Source organism: Aspergillus fijiensis (assembly GCF_003184825.1).
Source record: "Aspergillus fijiensis CBS 313.89 unplaced genomic scaffold BO72scaffold_70, whole genome shotgun sequence".
NCBI lineage: Eukaryota > Fungi > Ascomycota > Eurotiomycetes > Eurotiales > Aspergillaceae > Aspergillus > Aspergillus fijiensis.
In genome coordinates, this window is record NW_024469046.1 from 132,773 (window position 1) to 149,918 (window position 17,146).

Genomic DNA, 17,146 nt, shown 5'->3' on the forward strand with positions numbered 1-17,146 from the left:
AGCCTCTGGTGCGGTGCAGAGGTCGCTTTCGTCATTCCCTTGGAACTCATTCCCTTGGAACATATGAAGCCTGCCTAAGACGAGAATAAGTGACCAGCCACAAGCACATTGCGCGGGCTACAATGCCCCAACCAACAGTGACAATGCGCTTGGACACACATCTGTTGACTTACACATGTATTCTCTGTGTAGCCCGGTAGAAAAGACAAGTGGATGGAATCTTGCGCGGTCGCGGGGTAAGATCGCGCTATAAGAGATTTCAAGAGGCACAAAAGCCTTGGCATGATGCAGCGCGATGACGATCGGAGGTCCATGCCTTGATCCCCCGCCTTGAACCCCTCTTCAAAATGCCATTGTTCGCTGTAGTTCCCACTCTGCCGGTAGATGCACAGCATCTCATGGGCCTGTTCTGGTTGCTATTGGACATATGATATTTTGACCGCGCTTATTAGAGTGTTCCCCTCCTTCTCTCGCATGGCGCGCGTGGGCGGGCGGATTTATACGGATTCCTAACTTAAGGGGCACCGTATATAAATCAAGTCTTGAGAGACCAAGGATCACCCCCAAGCAGTCCCCATCTCTTTCCCCCAGCCTACTGTTCTCTTTGCCAACCACACACCTACAACGATGGCAACCCAAGTCCAGGTCGAAAACGCCCTACTCGTCAAGGCCCGCGCCAGCGGCAGCAAGGAAGACTGCATGGCGCTCTACGACACCTGGGCGACATCCTACAACCAGGACCTCACCGATGCCTCCCAGAGCTACGTCGCCCCGTTTACCGTCGCGCAAGCCGCACTCCAGCTCACCAAGATCCCGGACGCGCGCATCCTCGACGCGGGCTGCGGCACCGGCCTCGTCGGCGAGGGCCTCACCCGAGGCGCCGGCCATGCAACATCACTAACCATCGACGGCCTAGACTTATCGCCTGCGATGCTGGCGGTCGCCGCCAACACCGGGGTGTATCGCACCCTCACCAAAGCCGATCTCACGCAAGCAATCGCCCTGCCCGCCGAGACCTACGACATCGTGACCTGCGCCGGCACCTTCACCCACGGCCACGTGGGGCCGGACCCCGCGCTCCGCGAGTTCATCCGCATCCTGAAGACAGACGGGCTGATTGTGGCGACTATTCTGGACGAGGTGTGGGTGTCCATGGGGTTTGACGCGGAGATCGCGAGGCTGGTGGCCGAGGGCCTGGTGCGAGTTGTCAGTGTCGAGCTCACCGACTATCGGAAGGGGTGGGACAAGGCGCGGCTGGTGGTGCTGGAGAAGACCGCGACTGCTTGATATTTTGCCCATGCGCCCAACGTGTATCAGGAGTTTGCTCGAATCATCACCCAATGCGACATCGAACCGACTGGCGGCTTGGCCCCGTGCGACAACCCCAATGCGATCTGTTCCCGAGTTCACGTCCAAACGCAGCATTCCTTTGCAGCCCCAATGCAGGTTCCTCTCCCCAGTGCGACAATGATAGGTTTTCTAGTTCTGATACACGTTACAACGAATGCATCTCATCTTTGGCCTAGTCCAGTTCTCGTAAGCCGAGCGGTGTGATAGGAAAGCATTGCAAGCCGAGGAAGGGACAACTTTCCAGCCAGATCGCTGCGTCGACAAAGACTAGGAGTACCTCGATTTACCTACGGCTAGCTGTCTGCTTTTCTGATCCTGGTGATCGACGAATGGATTGCTGCTTACGTAAGGCCACCTTCAGGAAGGGAGAGGGCAGAACAATGGAAAGAAACCCCGAGGAAACATTGGAATAACGAAACCAAGCCATCCAGTTTCGGCTTCTGAATTCTTGCCCCGATTCACCAGCCGTGCTCGTCCCACTGCCTATATACATGCATCCTGGAAACCTCCATCGAACCCCCTACTCGCACTTGACCTGCAGCCGCTGGAGATACTCCGCGTCCACGGGGTAACAGGTGTGCTCGTCGGTGACGTCGTAGGTAGCGTAGAGGGTGGAACCGCAGTTGTCGTAGTCCTGCTCGTTGTAGTCGGTCCAGGTGTACAGCACGGGCGTCTTGGTGGCATCGCTGCAGGTGGTCCCGTCGGCAAGGTAGGGGGCCAGAGAGCCCCAGGGCCAGCCCTCGATGCCGAAGCAGGAGTTCTCCAGGATGGTGTAGGTGGTGGGCTTGTCCAAGGAGCAGGTGGTGTTGAACAGGTAGAAGTCGATGGAGACCTCCGCGAGGGCGGTGGCCGTGGCGGCCGTGGCGGAGAGGAGGGCAAGAGTCTGCACGGCTTGGTTAGTGCGATTGCGCGGTGGTTCTGGATGTCGCGGGCTCCACGGAGCAACTGACCTTGGACACGGTGAGCTTCATCTTGTAGGTTATGTACTTGCGAGTGCTGGCTGTTCAGAAGGGCTGGCTCTGCAGAGACTGGAAAGCTTGGTGAGTCTGGTCTGTCTTTGGGTGGAGATGGTCTCTCCTTTTATAGCCCAGGCCCCGTACAAGTTGTTCTCCAACTTGCGGGTTATTCCTCCGATGACGGAGTGTTGTTCAGCTCTTCATAGCTTCTCGGAGCCCGATGAGTGCTGAAATTTTCGGTCTAAAACTCCGAACCTCGCCCAGACAGCTGCTTGATTCGCTGCATGACTAGAGATAGCTTACGTATATTTGGTGATTAGTGAACTGAGGTCGAGGCCCCACATGGTTCTCTTCGCAGCTGTCAGCTCTGGCCCGGAAGGGTATTTGTGGCTGCTTTTAAGTTCCCGCACCCAATCACCGGCCGCTCTGGTGTGCGAGCTAAGACTCCGTTTTGGCGGCGCTGAGCCTCCAAAAGCGCCACATGAGTCGTGGTGTTTACTGTAAGCAACACTGTAAGCAAGGAAGGGTACCGTGATGTACCCGGGTCTAATGAGTTCCTATGAGAGCAGATCTTTGGGACGGGGGCTTTGCAACCACTTCCATACAGGTCAAGCCCAGTATACTTAGTATATTCAGACTGCGTAAGAATGAAGAAGCCCCGTCTATGAAATTCCGTGTATAAACGAGATAGGCCGCCTGAAGAACCCGCCCACGTCAGCCCCCGCTCGGGTCGATGCGTTCTTCACGGACTAGCCCGCTAGCCTGCCCTTCCAGGGTCCGCTCTTGCATTCGCTTACTTCTCTGCTGACTGGGACGAGCAGGTGTCTCATAACAATGTGCCTGGAAAGATTGATGGCTGGGGAGATCTAGGGTTCTCCCAAAACGATTGTCGATCGAGATGCTTTCCAATTATTACAGTTCTCTACATCCAACATGCTGCGATCATGTCGACTCGCCCATTAATTCACTATTACAACAAAACTCCGGGCTTCCACTGATTTCCATATTTCTGGTCCAACGACCACAGATTGCCTGCTCGCATCACTCACTGCTGCGTGCAATCGATTTTATCTTGCTGCAAAGTCAAAAACGTGTTAGCACAGGGTTCCTCTGAGCACAGGGAGGGCGAAGTATTCCATACCCCAAAGCTGTCCAGACAGCAGACAAGTGTGCGTGCCTTAGAGTTGCATTGGCCCGTTTCTTCATCAGGGAGGTCACCTAAATTCATTTGTCTGGATCAGCATCATGCTGCACCGGTGGGATGTGCCCAGCCCCCAAGGAATGGCTTGGTGAGAATTGGAAGGCACAGGGGCACGCGGCAGGCTTACAGTTGGATCCGACGCCAGCGCCCGGGTCGGTGTATTCCTGCACCTTGGTATAATAATCGGTGCCAGGGCCGTCGTAGATGCAGCAGTACAGGTCGTCGGGGTCGCAGCTCGATTCTGCTCTGAGCGCAAGTGTTGCATCAACTTCCTCTACGATATCGCCTACAGCACCTCCTTGAGCGAATGCTGTGAGCGGGTGGAAGGCTAGCGCCAGAAAGGGAAGAATAGCTGTGACACGCATTGTGGTGGGCGAGGTCCTGGTGGGAGTCGAGGAGCTAAGAGAAATCTTGATGGAGTGTTGGGAAGAATGGAGAGGGACGCATGGGGATTATCTGGGAATTTATCTTCGTTGACGGACGGCTATGGTTGATGATCTTTGTGACCGATCTCCAGCACCCGAGCTCGATTTCTGACAATCAGTGCTGGAACAGCTGATGTGACGCTGATCATAACACAGAGGATCATCGCGATGATCGACAGGTGGTGCTCGAATAAGGTATTTGTCTTCGGACTCCTCATATACCAATGACGATCCTTCACGATCTCCGATCAGAGAAGTGAGGTATCAAGTACTAGGAGTATGTATGGGGTTATGAAGTATGAGGGTTCCTGCTTGTCGCACCTTCAACCAAACAGATACCATCACTTTCCCTTTCATTCGCCAAGAGTCCAAATCCCCGTTCGGAGGAAATCGCAGCAGTACTGGCTGGCTGAATTGCAAGTCGCGCGCCCAAGCAAGTTGTCCAGTGTATCTAGGAGATCCTCTACTGTAGTTTGAGCCACTGCTGTGAGTGGGTGGGAGGCTAGCGCCAGGAAGGGAGGATAGCTGTAACACGCATCGCAATAGGCTAGAAACTGGGAGCTGAGAAGGTTGTTTGGAAGTGAAGTGAAGGATATCGTGAGGTTTGGGGACACCGACAGAAGTTGAAATGGGTGGGTGTCTCTAGACTATGTTTGCTGGCGCCCGCGATTATGATGACCGATCTACACCACCACCTATAGAAGAAGCAAATGGGACGAGGTCGACCTTAACCTTGATCTTCTCGATAAGCTAACCCTTAAGATCGCTGCAATATACATGCATATCCCAGCGATTATCCCTTGCAACTGCCGGCCCCCAACAATGCGAGGTATGGGTGGTGGTAATAGGATCCGGCGCGTGGCTCTTGGAATGTACCTGAGGCCCCGTATCGTCTCGTCTGACATGTATGTTTCCGGTCCCAAGGCGTGCAGATCGTTGAATACAATAGCAGTGCGCCAATCACACCATTCGAGGCTGTCATGAACCCAGGTATAGTCTAGAAAGCGAGCCGAAACGACAGATAAAATTACCCCAGAAGGCCAGGGCTCGGGACTTGCAGAGCAGGTCCCTCGATAATGCAACAGATAGGTTTTAGAAATTCATTTTGTGGACTGAACTGATGGTAAGGAATTTCAGGATCTGCAATTGTCGTTACTCGCTTCTCCGCTGATGTCGAACACGGAAGCGGATCATATATATCGAGGAAACAAGGTAGAAAGAAAAAGGCGTCGTTGGGAAATCCAGCCAGAGACGTCAATCCCACCAAATTCCTACAAATGATGCTTGGACAGCACCAGTGGGACCAAGACCCTATCAACTCGACCCCGACTGCTGGTGTTCGACGAACCCGAACCTTTATAAGCTCTGCCCAGGTCACAGTTTCGTGCAACCAACTTCGAATATCTGTAGAGTACATCAAATCCCCTGTCAGCACGGGCGTTCCTGGTGTTTCGGCAAGGTTTGCGGGAGGCAAATTCATACGCCAAAGCTGTCCGTGCAGGAGACAAGGTTGGGTGCACCGTCATCGCATAGCCCATTCGTGGGGCTGCGGCCTTGGGTTTTATTCATCGGAGTCAGCAGCTGGCGCACATAGGGGGATGGGGAGGCGGGCGGCAGATTTCTCGCGTCGAGCCTACCCAATGCCACAGAAAAGGAGTATGGCTCACAATTGGTCCCAACTGCAGGACTCGGGTCTTTGTACTGCTCCACGTATTTGTAGGCGGCGGTGCCAGGGCCATTGACACCGACACAGCAGTACTGATTATCGGTATCGCGGCGTATTGGTCCAGCTCCCAGCACAACTTTACCTGTTAGACGTTGAGCACATACTATGAGTGGGTGGGAGGCTAGCGCCAGAAAGGGAATGATGGCTGTGATGCGCATTGCGGTGGGTTCCAGGGCCGTGGAAGTCGAGGAGGGGGATTGTAAGCGATGATGTTTGAAGTTCGAGCAGACTGAAGAAGAGACGGGAGCATCTTGAATTTATGCTTGACCGCACCTGGCATGACTGACGAATTATGACGACCGTTCTACAGCACAGGAACCTAAATCCAGAGAGCTTTGGGTAGGATTCATGATATGATGCCGATCGCGATGCTCATCGCTAAGTGATTGGCATCGCTGCAGTAGACATTTCGTGCTCCGACTCATCGCCTTCTGTCGATCAAGGTATATGGTAAATTCTGCACGCGCAAACTCGAGGTGTGAGCTATTTCGGGGCGTGGAGGTCTTCGGCAACTTCACTTCCGTCTGCAAGACCACTCAAAGCTTAATCCTTGCGAAGCTATTGGGACCCCTGATTGATGATTGAGTGTGACAGCTTCCATTCAAGCAGAAGAACTTAATGCCAAGTGTTCTTCCGGTCTTCTGGCTTGCCGATCCTTGTCAAAAATAGTAAGTGTACTATGGAGTACCTACATGGTTTTCGTATAGAAACTCAAACATCGATGGTCAAATCTGATCTAAAGTAGATCTGCCGTGCACTGCGCGATCGGCACAGGTCTGTTGATGTTATAAGTATGGTACATTGTGTCTCTTTGAGAGGTACGGTACTGCATACTCCGGACACGGTGGGAGTCCCGTGCGGGAAGGTCATATTGGTAACAAATTGATTGTAAACATGGAACATTGACTGTGGAACATCGCACTTGGCACTGCACATTTATGGTCAGTTCCAGCACCAGACAACTACTACTACTACTACTACCTTGTGTATATGAAGGCCCTTGAAAAAGCATCATGTCTTCCAATTTGGCAATCGAGGAACGAGTCAGGAAAGCGGGCCGAAGCGAAAATATCCCGATTTGGCAAACTCGTGGAGACGGCATTCGGGAAACGTGAATGTCCTCATAATCTGCATGAACCAAGCAATTCCTGTTGCCTACCATCAGCTCTGTGTTGCGGCTAGGGGCGGCAAATGATATATTGTACTTCCTAGGACCAAAAGTAAAAATGAGATCCATCATCAAGTTTTCCCTCACACCCACTCTTCATGTTTCAGGATGGCATCCTCAATCTCCACGCGTGTCTAAGCGAACGCCTCCGGCGGTTCCGGCATCTCGGTTACAGGATTCGGCCCATCCCGATCGCTCATATCTGGGATATCTGGGGAAAGCCAAGAACTACGAGTCAGAGCCACCACTGCTGTGACGACAACCCAAGGCAAAATGCCATCTGTGATTCGCTACCTCCTGCAACCATGATCTCGCTTAGCTTCTGCAGGATCTCCCGATCTGAGCATGTCAGGTTTCAGATCTTGACTTGTTGGGATATCAAAGAACTACCGATGGTTCAATGTGAAGAGCGCAAGGTGGCTATCTTGCCGTCGAAGTGCATAAATACCAGACAAACTTCTGAAAAGTGTCGTCTTCGTTCATCGACAATCATCTTGGTTCTTCCGTTCCTTCCAGGCTAGTCCTGCTGTCATTCTTTACGTTCGCTTGTAAAAGTTGTGCCTGTGGCAAACGACTTACCTTCTCGCTCGTTACTGCGTCAATTGTCTGGGACAATTTAACCTGCTTTGATTCATTGCCACTACGGCCATTGTCTCTTTCTATTCTTTGAAATCGTCATGTTGTTCACCAAGCCCAGCGTGGTTGCTGCATCGGTGCTCTCGGCCTCGATGGTCCAGGCACATATGATCATGAACCACCCAGTCCCGTATGGCAAGTCAACCCTCAACAACTCGCCCTTGGCTGCAGATGGCAGCGACTTCCCCTGCAAGCAACGCGACGGGGTGTACGACTGGCCTGCCGCGGACGAGATGAACTATTTCGAAACCGGGGTGTCTCAGGTCCTGAACTTCACCGGCATTGCCGTCCACGGCGGCGGTTCTTGCCAGGTGAGTCTGACCACGGACATGCAACCCTCCAAGGACACAGTCTGGCAGGTCATCAAGTCCTTCGAGGGAGGCTGTCCGGCCAACGTGGACGGCAATCTGGACGGTGACGCCTCGACCCCGGACCCCTTTCAGTTCAACTTCACTATCCCAGCCGATTTCTCCGCCGGCAACTACACGCTGGCGTGGACCTGGTTCAACCGCGTCGGGGCCCGCGAGATGTACATGAACTGCGCCCCCATCACCGTCCTGGAGAGCGTAGCCCAGAAGCGCTCCGTCGCCAAGCGCAGCAGCTACCCCGACCTCTTCGTGGCCAACATCAACGGCTGCACCACGACCGAGGGCGTGGATATCCGCTTCCCCAACCCCGGTGATGTGATCGAGTACGACGGAGAGGCCTCTCGTCTTGCGGCCACGGATGCGGCCGCCTGCACGGGGGTGTCCACTGCGTGGGGAGGCAGCTCTGCGACGGCGGCTGCGTCCGTGACTTCCACGACCACCACTGCTGCTGATATCACTGCCACAGTCCCCATCGTGGCCGTCGAAACCTCTGTTGCGGCCTCGTCTGTCGAGAACTCCGCTACCATCACCACCGCTGCCGCCCCCGCTGCGACGACGATTGCGGGCCGGCCCAACGGACACCAACAAAACGCCGTAACGACCACCGCAACCGCCACCGCCACCGCCACCACCAGCTCTTCCACTGACACCGCTCTCTCCGGCGTTCTGAGCGGCGCCTGCAGCCCCGAGGGATCCTGGTGGTGCAACGCCGGTGCTTCCTTCCAGCGCTGCGCCAATGGAGTCTGGACTCCTTCCCAGGATATGGCGCCCGGTACGGTCTGCGCGGCGGGCCAGTCGTCCGATCTCACGATTTCTCTGGCCAAGAGCCGTCGTGATGAGCAGCGCATGCGTCGTCGTCGGGTTGCTTAGGTGTTCGAGGTGTTATGGGTTTAGACGATGTACACTAGGTAGGGGACATGACCTTCCATGTTCGTCTTCTTTTCCTTGGGTGGGTGTATACGTATACTAGGAACCAGGATGTAGGGTATGGCTTTAGCAATGTCTGTCAAGATGCTAGATGAAATACTATGCTTCCGTCTCATATTTGAGACTAACCTATGCATAAAGGTGAACTGTTTTGCACACACCGTTGCTGACCCTATCGTGGCTATTTATATGAGGGCAGCACGTGAGTGATTTGTTACTTAACTGTAATGTCACATATGACTAGACCTTGTTCTCTAAGATCTAGACCACTAATTGTTCTTACCCCGGCATATGTGAGGATACCAGCTAGCCAATGCTCTTGATTTCCTATTTGTATGGATTCTGTTCGGTCGGCCGTCTGATGGTAAATTCAAAGTAATGCTACCGCCTCAATTACCCTCAAGCTGTGGGTTCATGACCCTTACCCCAGAAGGAATTGCCCTAGCGAAGCTACCGGAATGACCAGGCTACAGCCTTGACACACGAGCGCCATTCAATCTACAGAGCCTCGCAACTCATGCAGCCTCTCTGCCTTATCGATCACCTGGCAGCAGCCGTCGGTCAGCCTCGTGGCCCGGGTGCGGGCAGGAAGCTTGGCTGTGGCCGCGGGCACCAATCCTCTCGGCCCTGTAATACGAGGCGGCCATCATCTGATAGATGTCATCTACAGCCTTGCGATAGGACGAGAACTACATATATCGCGCCTCAACTGGACATCCCGTCTTCTTCTGCAAACACAATCCCGTCCTCTACCGTATTGCACATTCTCTAATCATCACTGACTCTGTTCCTCATCCCCAAAGATCAGCAAGTGAAGAGTCTACCGCAATGTGCAAGACCTCGTACGATTGTGGGTGCAGTGTCAACAACGGCAACGGCTGTACCTGCGGCACTGTCACCCAGCGGAACACTGGGTACTGTATTGCTCACCAGTAAGAAAATCTTCCTCTGTGGCAGAATGGGAACAACGTATCTATGGGCCTCTATTGCTGCATGTGTAACTTCAGTCTGATGACTCTCACTCGTTCTAGGAACGGCGGCGGTGGTGTCTACACTCGGCCACGCGGACAGCCGCGTTAGTGGCACGATCTAAGGTAAGTAGACCGCTCTACTACACTGAGCAAATTCTTCGTAGAGTCATTGTGCTGATGAGAAAGAGCAGGATCGTTCTCAGCATCCAGGTTTCGCCCGTCCTCACCGAGGTCGGAGTTGCCATATGAACCACCCAACATGGATAGCTGTTTGATCAGGGAAAGGATAAACTGTTGGAATTATGAGACTTACGAGGCAATCAGTAGCCAGAGACATAAGTGGGCATTGCTATGTTTTGTTTTTAAGGGTTGATGCCGCAAGCCATACTGTGGACAGGGCTGTCACCCACAACGCAAGGTCTATCTTCATAAACTTCAGCTCTGTAGTTTCATTATTGCTTTGGTCACTCAAAGCGTAGAACACGAGAAGGCATTCTTTTTACATGATAACTACTTACTAGGAGCCAATCGTCAACAGCTGGCCTGCTGGCCCAATGGTAAGGCGCTTGACTACGAATCAAGAGATTGCAGGTTCGAGCCCTGCGTAGGTCATTACTTTTTGCTCCTACTTCTAGTCGTTCCTTTTCTAGAAAACCTCCGTTCTGAACTTTATTCTTGTATTCAATACTGAATTTGTCCTTCTCGCGATTCCTACGATTGCATTTTGACTTTCAATCGCCTGTTTTGGCGCATAATAATTTCTCAAGCTACCAAGCAGGTTGCAACCCCACCCGCTCGAACGGGATATCCACAAGCTCGGCAGAGGAACTCCTGATACCAGTCCCGGGGGTTGCCGACCGTGTTCTGGATATGTTTACAGTTTGTCGGTGATCAATTGCCTGCCTCATCTTCGCAGTGCAGCGAAGTCCAATGCAGTACGCAATATTTATACTACGATTGTGCTCCAGCCACTTTGCGGAATGACCGGTTCCACTAGGGGAAAACCATGATCAATCCCGTCCAATAGAACCAGGGCTGATGGATGTAATGTTTATATCCAACCAAGATGTGAACTAATCAGAACAGCATCACTGTAGCATCACTGAACCAATCTCGATAATAACTAAGCGAGGTCGGACCCTTGCAGCAGGCGGTCCCAGAGGGCAATATGCTCCAAAATAAGCGCGGCAGGCATCCCCGTAGGCTACAGCATCCATCAACATCGGAATATTTCTTCCCCACATTACCTGGGATCTAAACCTTTCATTTCGCGACCCTGTCGAGTAAGGTCCCACAGTCTCTCCTCACCGTCTCCTTTCTCCCTCCGAATATTCCCATCTATACATCGACTTTTCCAGAATGGAGAAGAAGACATGGTCAATGCTGGGTAAGGAACCTAAGCCGTTATAGTCCCCTTGTCTTGGAGTAGAACCCCATCACATTAGAATAACAGAGAACAACCCCGATGTAGTGAATCAAATGGCAGCCAAGCTGGGTCTGTCGCCCGAGCTCCAATTTTACGACATCTATTCCCTGGACGAGCCCGAACAGCTCGCACATATCCCTTGACCTGCGCTGGCATCGCTGGTCATCATCCCACTTACCTCAGCTTGGGACCGAAGTTGCAAGGCCGAAGACGCCAATACAGAACTATACACGGGCTCTGGTCCGGACAAGCCAGTCATCTGGTTCAAGCAGACCATCGGCAACGCCTGCGGCTCCATTGGTCTGCTCCATTGCCTGATCAACGGTCCAGCTGTCGACTTCATCACGCCCGAGTCCGATCTCGCGGCCATCCGAAGCGACGCTATTCCGCTCGATATGACCCACCGCGCCGAAATACTGTGCAACAGCGAGCCATTTGAACTGGCCCACAAGTCGGTCGAGCAGGCCGGCGACAGCTATGCAGATCCGACTGATGGGCGTAGTGGGGGCCATTTTGTGGGGTTCGTCAAGAGCGGTGGAAAGCTCTGGGAGCTGGAAGGATCACGGAAGGGTCCTTTGGAGAGAGGCAGTCTGGCTGATGATGAGGACGTTGTCAGTCCACGAGCCCTTGACATGGGTATCAGGAGGATCATCCAGTTGGACAAGGACTGAGAAGTGGAGAGCCTTCGATTCAGCTGCATTGCTTTGGCGCGCAAGCTGTAGACTGTGATGAGACATTGACGCACACGTAGTACAGGTATACCCAGCTGTGAGCAATATGTAGCCTATCCTGTATGGTTTCGACCCCGTCAACCGTCGATAAGACAACTGTCTCGCATTAGCTGGGGGGGGCGATTTGAGTCTGTCCGTCGCAGGGGACTCGAAGATGGGGCCCGGATACTCCATATGTATGGTATCCATGTAGATGCTCAGATCATTATCCACCAATTGGTGATGTTTACTGGATACTATACAAGTGATGAACGAGTGGACCCTCCCATGATCTTTAGCCTCTCGGAAGCCCTGGACTGAATGAAACCCTGCATCCGGGCCCACTGACTAACCGGCGCCCATAGACCATAACTCGATGAAGATAAAGATGGTCTGGCAGAGTCAGCCTATTCTCTTACACTTGGAAGAATCCCTACGTCTACGTTTGCTTATACACTAGAGATTGTTACATCATCGCTCCGCAATGTCTCACAACGTCTTAATTACTGGAGTGTCGGGCTACCTGGGAGGGACATTCCTCGCTCGACTATCAACTCCGCTGTTGCCCGGCCTCAGCGAAAGCTTTGCTCTGGTCAAGACAGATGCACAGGGTGAAGCCTGTCGACGGTATGGTGCGGAGCCCCTGCGGTTCGACGCGTACAGCCAAACAGCCATTCGCACCGCGATTATCGAAAACCAGATCGCAATCGCCTATTTCATGATCGACTGCGACAAATTCGAGAACCAGGAGGGTTTCATTCAGGCACTTTCTGAGTCTCCGCCTCTGCTTTGGTTTCGACACCAAACATCTCGTTTGCAAGGTGTACACATACCGTCGAACGTGGGAAGAGCATTGGGTGGGCGCCTCAATACCGGCCTCAGCATATCTTAAGTGCGGGAGGAGGTGGACTTGACACTGTAGAGTTTGAAGTAGTTTAGCCTGGACAATGGAGCTGAGGAACAGACCAGACGTGACCGTATAGTAACTAGGATTTTACATTAGTACAAGCTGACCTTCTTTCCATATGCATCTCCTGAACACCATCTCAGCACTTCCCGTCAACACCAACCACCACCCCCTGGGCCTCTACACTAGCCCTACTACTCCTTCCGCTTCGTTCCTGCCCCTCCGCATCCCCCTCTTCCCCACCACCAACATTCCACTCCCCAAACACCGCCAAAACCGTAAACGGCACCGTCACCCCCCACAGCACAAACCCAAGCACCATCTGCTTCTCATTTGACCAATGCGTCGCGCCCACGGCGTAAGCAATGGTGCTGCCAATCGACTCCCACGAGCGCAGGATGCCCGTCGTGCGCGCGACGTCCCCGTCCCCGCTCGCGCCCTTGATCTCCGCCATCAGCCAGTAGACATACGTCTGCAGCACCTCGTAGAAGAACTTGAAGAACATGTACACCGTGAAGGCGGAGTTGAAGAAGGCGCCGTTGCCGAGGTCGAAAGTGGGCGGGTCGACCATGCGCGCCAGGCGGGTCTGCACGATCGCGTTCCAGGTCCAGGCTGCCGTGACGAAGACTAACACAAAGATGTAGACGCCTCTGGAGCGGGCTTGGCGGGACAGGGAGGGCAGGTCGAGGATGAAGCCCGTCAGGAGGTTGGCGGCGGCGCCGACGACGGCGGTTAGGAAGGAGGCTACGGCGCGGGAGCGGACGGTGAAGTATGCTTTCCTTCGGTTAGTGTGGCTCTCTGATTTGAGAGGGGAAGGGGGGAGATGGAGAAAGGCGTACTGGTGAGATAGTTGCCCTGGTAGGTAGTCCCGAACTGTCCAGCCAGGAAGACCGGGATCAGGAGCAGCATGTACTTATTGTGCAGCTGCTTCCAGATGGCGCGGGCTTCGATCTTCAGGCTTGTGCGCCGCATGTACGGGATCGGTGTGCCGTTGCTGCGGACTACCTGCTGGGGCTGGGAGAGGAGCAGTGCGAAAGGCGCGCCCAGAGACGAAATGGCGACCAGCCCTAGGTAGGTGGTGTAGGTGACCTTGCCGGCGTGGGCGGTGTTGATGTTCAGCGCGAGGGAGATCGCCCCGCCAACTAGGGGGCCCATCTGCCGGATTCCCATCCAGATTCCAACGTATCTACCGGGAGTATTAGTCGATGCGGTGGTTGGGGGAAGAGGGGAGGGTGATGTACCGTCCTCGTTTCTCTTCTTCGGGGTAGCCGACTGCGATGGCAGCTTCGCTTGCCCACAGAAGCGAGGCTCCGATGCCACACAGCGCAGCCCCGAGGAGCAGGAACCACTCGTTGCCGTAGCGGTTGTTGCAGTACAGTGCCGCAGCGTAGGGGGTGTAGAAGGCGGCGCCGATGAAGAGGGTCCATTTTGCGGTGATCTTGTTGGTGACGCCGCCGGCGAGGAAGCAGCCCACGGACATCAGGCCGTACGTTAGGGCATTGGCGGCGTTGTTGAGGAAGGGCTGGAGGTTGATTAGTAACGAGTATCTGGAAGAAGAGAGGTAGGCAACGTACACTAGCATTCCCCCCGGCTCCAAGATTGTTCAAAGCAGTCCAGATGCCCGGCTCGCAGAATGCGACCAGGCCCACGATGATGATCTGGAAGAGACAGGAGCGGTAGAATGCTACCAACCGGGTGAAATCCATGGTTGCGTTGTCGTTGCTCTACTCCACAAGACATGTCTATCCATTGCAGCTGGCGCTGCTATATAAGGTGTGACTGTGAAGCAATGGAAGCACGTCAGGACCCAATTTAATCGCGATGTCTGGTTATCGCATCTGCCAAGCGGTGCGGGAAGACTAGCGCTTGATTCTAGATACGAATTATACTGTTTGCTGCCCTCAGTCGGCCGATAGATAAGATCGGAGCACGCAATGCTGCAGGTAGATGATGTCGACCGGAGGGCAATCGGCAGATGTCCGAGATCACGACGCGCCATCTGTTGCCATCGAAGATGGGTTCTGGATGGAGATTATTGTCTCTTGAATATTCTTGCGCCCTTTGGCGGACTCATCGTCAATGAAGCATGTACTTTCTCACGGTACGACACCCAGCTCGAGTAAGACCTATATGACTGTCGCATGTTGGACTTCAGAGGGCATTGAAGTAGGGCAAGCAAAACCCAACCCTGATGAATCCTGAATATACGATTCCATCCTTTTGAAATCATACCCTCATACCCTTTGTAGCCCATCAACATCTCCAATGATATCAAACCCCCGTCTTCTCCCCCTCTCCCTGAACCTGCACCTCCACCTCCCCCCGCTCACCAAAAAGCGTATGCTCCGACTCCAACGCCCGATCCATACTGGCATGCCCGATCCCCAGCGCCAGCAAGAAGCTCAACCCCGAGACAGCCGCAAAGAAGATCCAGAGATCGCGAAACGCCTCGCGAAACACACCAACATAGGCCGCCTTAACCCCCTCCGCCAACCCACCCTCCTTACTCCTCAAGACCAACGCAAACTCCGCCGCCATCCGCGCAACCTGCCTATCCAACCCAGCGTTCCCCAGCCTCTCCGCCAACCGATTCTGGAAGAACGTCCCCGCCACCGCAACGCCAATGCACATCCCCAGCGACCGCATGAACGTGTACAGCCCCGCCGCCGACGCATCCCGATTATCTTTCGCTAGTGCCTGGACGGCGAAGTTCTGCGAGGTCAGGATCAGTCCTTGACCCGTGCCGAGGGTGAGGAAGATGAAGACCCAGCGCACGGCCGAGATCTTGGTGTCGAGAAGGGTGAGCAGGGCGATGGCGAGGGTGGACAGCAGCCAGCCGGACCAGATGGCCCAGCGGTAGGTGCCCAGGCGCGTGAGCAGGGCGCCGGTCACGACGCTGGCGGGCAGCATCACCCCCAGGATGACCATCAGGGCGAGGCCGCTCGTGATCGGGGAGAAGTTTTTGACCGTCTGGAGGCAGAGGGGGATGAAGTAGAGGAGGCCTAGCATCTGTTGCGGGGGATCAGTCAGTATACTACTCAATGAGGTGGGGGGGGGACCAGGGCCACGAACCAGAGCACCCTGCAAACACGCGCAGAGATACGCCAGCACGGCGGAGACACTCGCGAACAGCTGGAGATGGATGAACGGGCGTCTCGCGCCGTACGCCTCCCACAGCAGCGCCACCACGCAGCCCACCCCGCCGACAACGATGGGCACGATCGTGCGCCAGCTATCCCAGCGGAACTGGTTCCCACCCCAGGTGATGCCGATCAGAAAGCTGCACAGACTGCCGATGAACAGCACCCCGCCGACCCAGTCGATGCACCCCAGCCGCTGCAGGATGCTCGGCCGCTCGGCGCGCAGCCGCACCGTCAGCGGAACCATGACCAGCCCCAGACCGCAGAACGGCAGGTTGATGTAAAAGATCCACCGCCAGGGGATCTCCTGGGCGATGGCGCCGCCCACGACGGGCCCCGCCAATGTCCCGATCGCCCACGCCATCTGCACGATCGCGTAGTAAGTCGGCCGCTGCCGCAGCGGCACGATGTCCGTCGTGATCACGATGCAGCTGGCCATGATCCCGCCGCCGCCGATGCCTTGCAGCGACCGTCCCGCCAGGAACAGGTGGAAGTCGTGGGCGACGGCCGAGAGGATTGTGCCCAGCGTGAAGAGGCTGACGACCCCGAAGAGGACCTCCCGGCGGCCGAAGACATCGGATAGGTCCACGATGAACGGCTGGCAGACGGCGCTGGCGAGGAGGTAGGAGGTGCCCGCCCAGAAGGCTTGGACTGTGTCGCCCTTCAGGGATTGTTCCAAGACCTGAGGGTATTAGCGGGATCGCCTGACGGTGTGGACGGGGGCAGGTACCGGGATGGCCGGCGTGATGACCGTGGTGTCCAGCGAGATGATGAAGGAGAGCAGCGCCAGGCAGCCGAAGATGAGCCACTGGCCCTTTCTCGGCTTCCAGACGGGAGGAGGATCGGAAGGGTTGGACTCGACTGCGTCCGTGGCATGGCTGGAGGCGAGTTCGCGTGTGGGGGGAGTGTCGAGCTCGTCTTTCGTCGTCGACATGGTCGTGAGTGTGACAGCGTGTCTCGTCTCATGATCAGAGAGAATAATGGAGAAGGAGAGAAAGTTGCGACGTAGAATTGTTTTGTTTCTCCTGGTGCAGTCTCACCCCCGAAGTCAGCTCGGCTTCCAAGCCCTAAGAAGACAAACACCCTTGCAGATGAGCAGGAGCTGAATAAGGGGCAAAGTGAGCCCGGCAAAACAATAATCGACATGCACGAGACAGGTCACCCACCCATCAACAATCACAATTCGCCGATCACTGCTGAATGCAGAAATGAGAAATGCATCTTCATGCAGCGCA

General features: G+C 54.7%; 9 protein-coding genes and 1 non-coding gene across 10 annotated transcripts; 5 read left to right on the plus strand and 5 right to left on the minus strand.

Moving 5' to 3' along the window:
- Positions 1–370: 370 nt before the first annotated feature.
- Positions 371–1,467, plus strand: BO72DRAFT_452448 (class I SAM-dependent DNA methyltransferase). The gene has a single exon (XM_040945723.1). The coding sequence runs from the start codon at positions 628–630 to the stop codon at positions 1,285–1,287; it is 660 nt and encodes a 219-aa protein (XP_040796723.1). The 5' UTR covers positions 371–627; the 3' UTR covers positions 1,288–1,467.
- A 339-nt stretch (positions 1,468–1,806) lies between these two features.
- BO72DRAFT_489581 (uncharacterized protein) lies at positions 1,807–2,514 on the minus strand. Its single transcript, XM_040948097.1, has 2 exons — positions 2,301–2,514; positions 1,807–2,233 (listed from the first exon to the last, which is right to left on the minus strand). Exons 1-2 carry the CDS (start codon positions 2,319–2,321, stop codon positions 1,871–1,873), a joined length of 384 nt encoding a protein of 127 aa, XP_040796724.1. The 5' UTR covers positions 2,322–2,514; the 3' UTR covers positions 1,807–1,870.
- Positions 2,515–3,213: 699 nt separating this feature from the next.
- On the minus strand, positions 3,214–3,917 carry BO72DRAFT_489582 (uncharacterized protein). The gene is made up of 3 exons (XM_040948098.1): positions 3,635–3,917; positions 3,448–3,524; positions 3,214–3,381 (listed from the first exon to the last, which is right to left on the minus strand). The coding sequence occupies exons 1-3, from the start codon at positions 3,870–3,872 to the stop codon at positions 3,352–3,354; spliced, it is 345 nt and encodes a 114-aa protein (XP_040796725.1). The 5' UTR covers positions 3,873–3,917; the 3' UTR covers positions 3,214–3,351.
- Positions 3,918–5,408: 1,491 nt separating this feature from the next.
- Positions 5,409–5,816, minus strand: BO72DRAFT_500752 (uncharacterized protein; the record flags this gene model as incomplete). Its single annotated transcript, XM_040948924.1, has 1 exon — positions 5,409–5,816. The coding sequence occupies one exon, from the start codon at positions 5,814–5,816 to the stop codon at positions 5,409–5,411; it is 408 nt and encodes a 135-aa protein (XP_040796726.1).
- A 1,477-nt stretch (positions 5,817–7,293) lies between these two features.
- BO72DRAFT_267951 (uncharacterized protein) lies at positions 7,294–8,974 on the plus strand. The gene is made up of 2 exons (XM_040940182.1): positions 7,294–8,738; positions 8,899–8,974. Exon 1 carries the CDS (start codon positions 7,504–7,506, stop codon positions 8,698–8,700), a length of 1,197 nt encoding a protein of 398 aa, XP_040796727.1. The 5' UTR covers positions 7,294–7,503; the 3' UTR covers positions 8,701–8,738; positions 8,899–8,974.
- A 1,294-nt stretch (positions 8,975–10,268) lies between these two features.
- On the plus strand, positions 10,269–10,340 carry BO72DRAFT_t272. The gene has a single exon. It is a non-coding gene; the product is annotated as a tRNA-Arg (tRNA).
- Positions 10,341–11,087: 747 nt separating this feature from the next.
- BO72DRAFT_520430 (cysteine proteinase) lies at positions 11,088–11,825 on the plus strand (the record flags this gene model as incomplete). The annotated part of the gene is made up of 3 exons (XM_040949720.1): positions 11,088–11,115; positions 11,155–11,223; positions 11,338–11,825. The coding sequence occupies 3 exons, from the start codon at positions 11,088–11,090 to the stop codon at positions 11,823–11,825; spliced, it is 585 nt and encodes a 194-aa protein (XP_040796728.1).
- A 523-nt stretch (positions 11,826–12,348) lies between these two features.
- Positions 12,349–12,756, plus strand: BO72DRAFT_500755 (uncharacterized protein; the record flags this gene model as incomplete). The annotated part of the gene is made up of 1 exon (XM_040948925.1): positions 12,349–12,756. One exon carries the CDS (start codon positions 12,349–12,351, stop codon positions 12,754–12,756), a length of 408 nt encoding a protein of 135 aa, XP_040796729.1.
- A 154-nt stretch (positions 12,757–12,910) lies between these two features.
- On the minus strand, positions 12,911–14,477 carry BO72DRAFT_520437 (MFS general substrate transporter; the record flags this gene model as incomplete). The annotated part of the gene is made up of 4 exons (XM_040949721.1): positions 12,911–13,545; positions 13,611–13,957; positions 14,013–14,293; positions 14,346–14,477. The coding sequence occupies 4 exons, from the start codon at positions 14,475–14,477 to the stop codon at positions 12,911–12,913; spliced, it is 1,395 nt and encodes a 464-aa protein (XP_040796730.1).
- Positions 14,478–15,042: 565 nt separating this feature from the next.
- On the minus strand, positions 15,043–16,885 carry BO72DRAFT_489584 (MFS general substrate transporter; the record flags this gene model as incomplete). Its single annotated transcript, XM_040948099.1, has 3 exons — positions 16,642–16,885; positions 15,844–16,593; positions 15,043–15,780 (listed from the first exon to the last, which is right to left on the minus strand). Exons 1-3 carry the CDS (start codon positions 16,843–16,845, stop codon positions 15,043–15,045), a joined length of 1,692 nt encoding a protein of 563 aa, XP_040796731.1. The 5' UTR covers positions 16,846–16,885.
- Between the last annotated feature and the right edge of the window lie 261 nt (positions 16,886–17,146).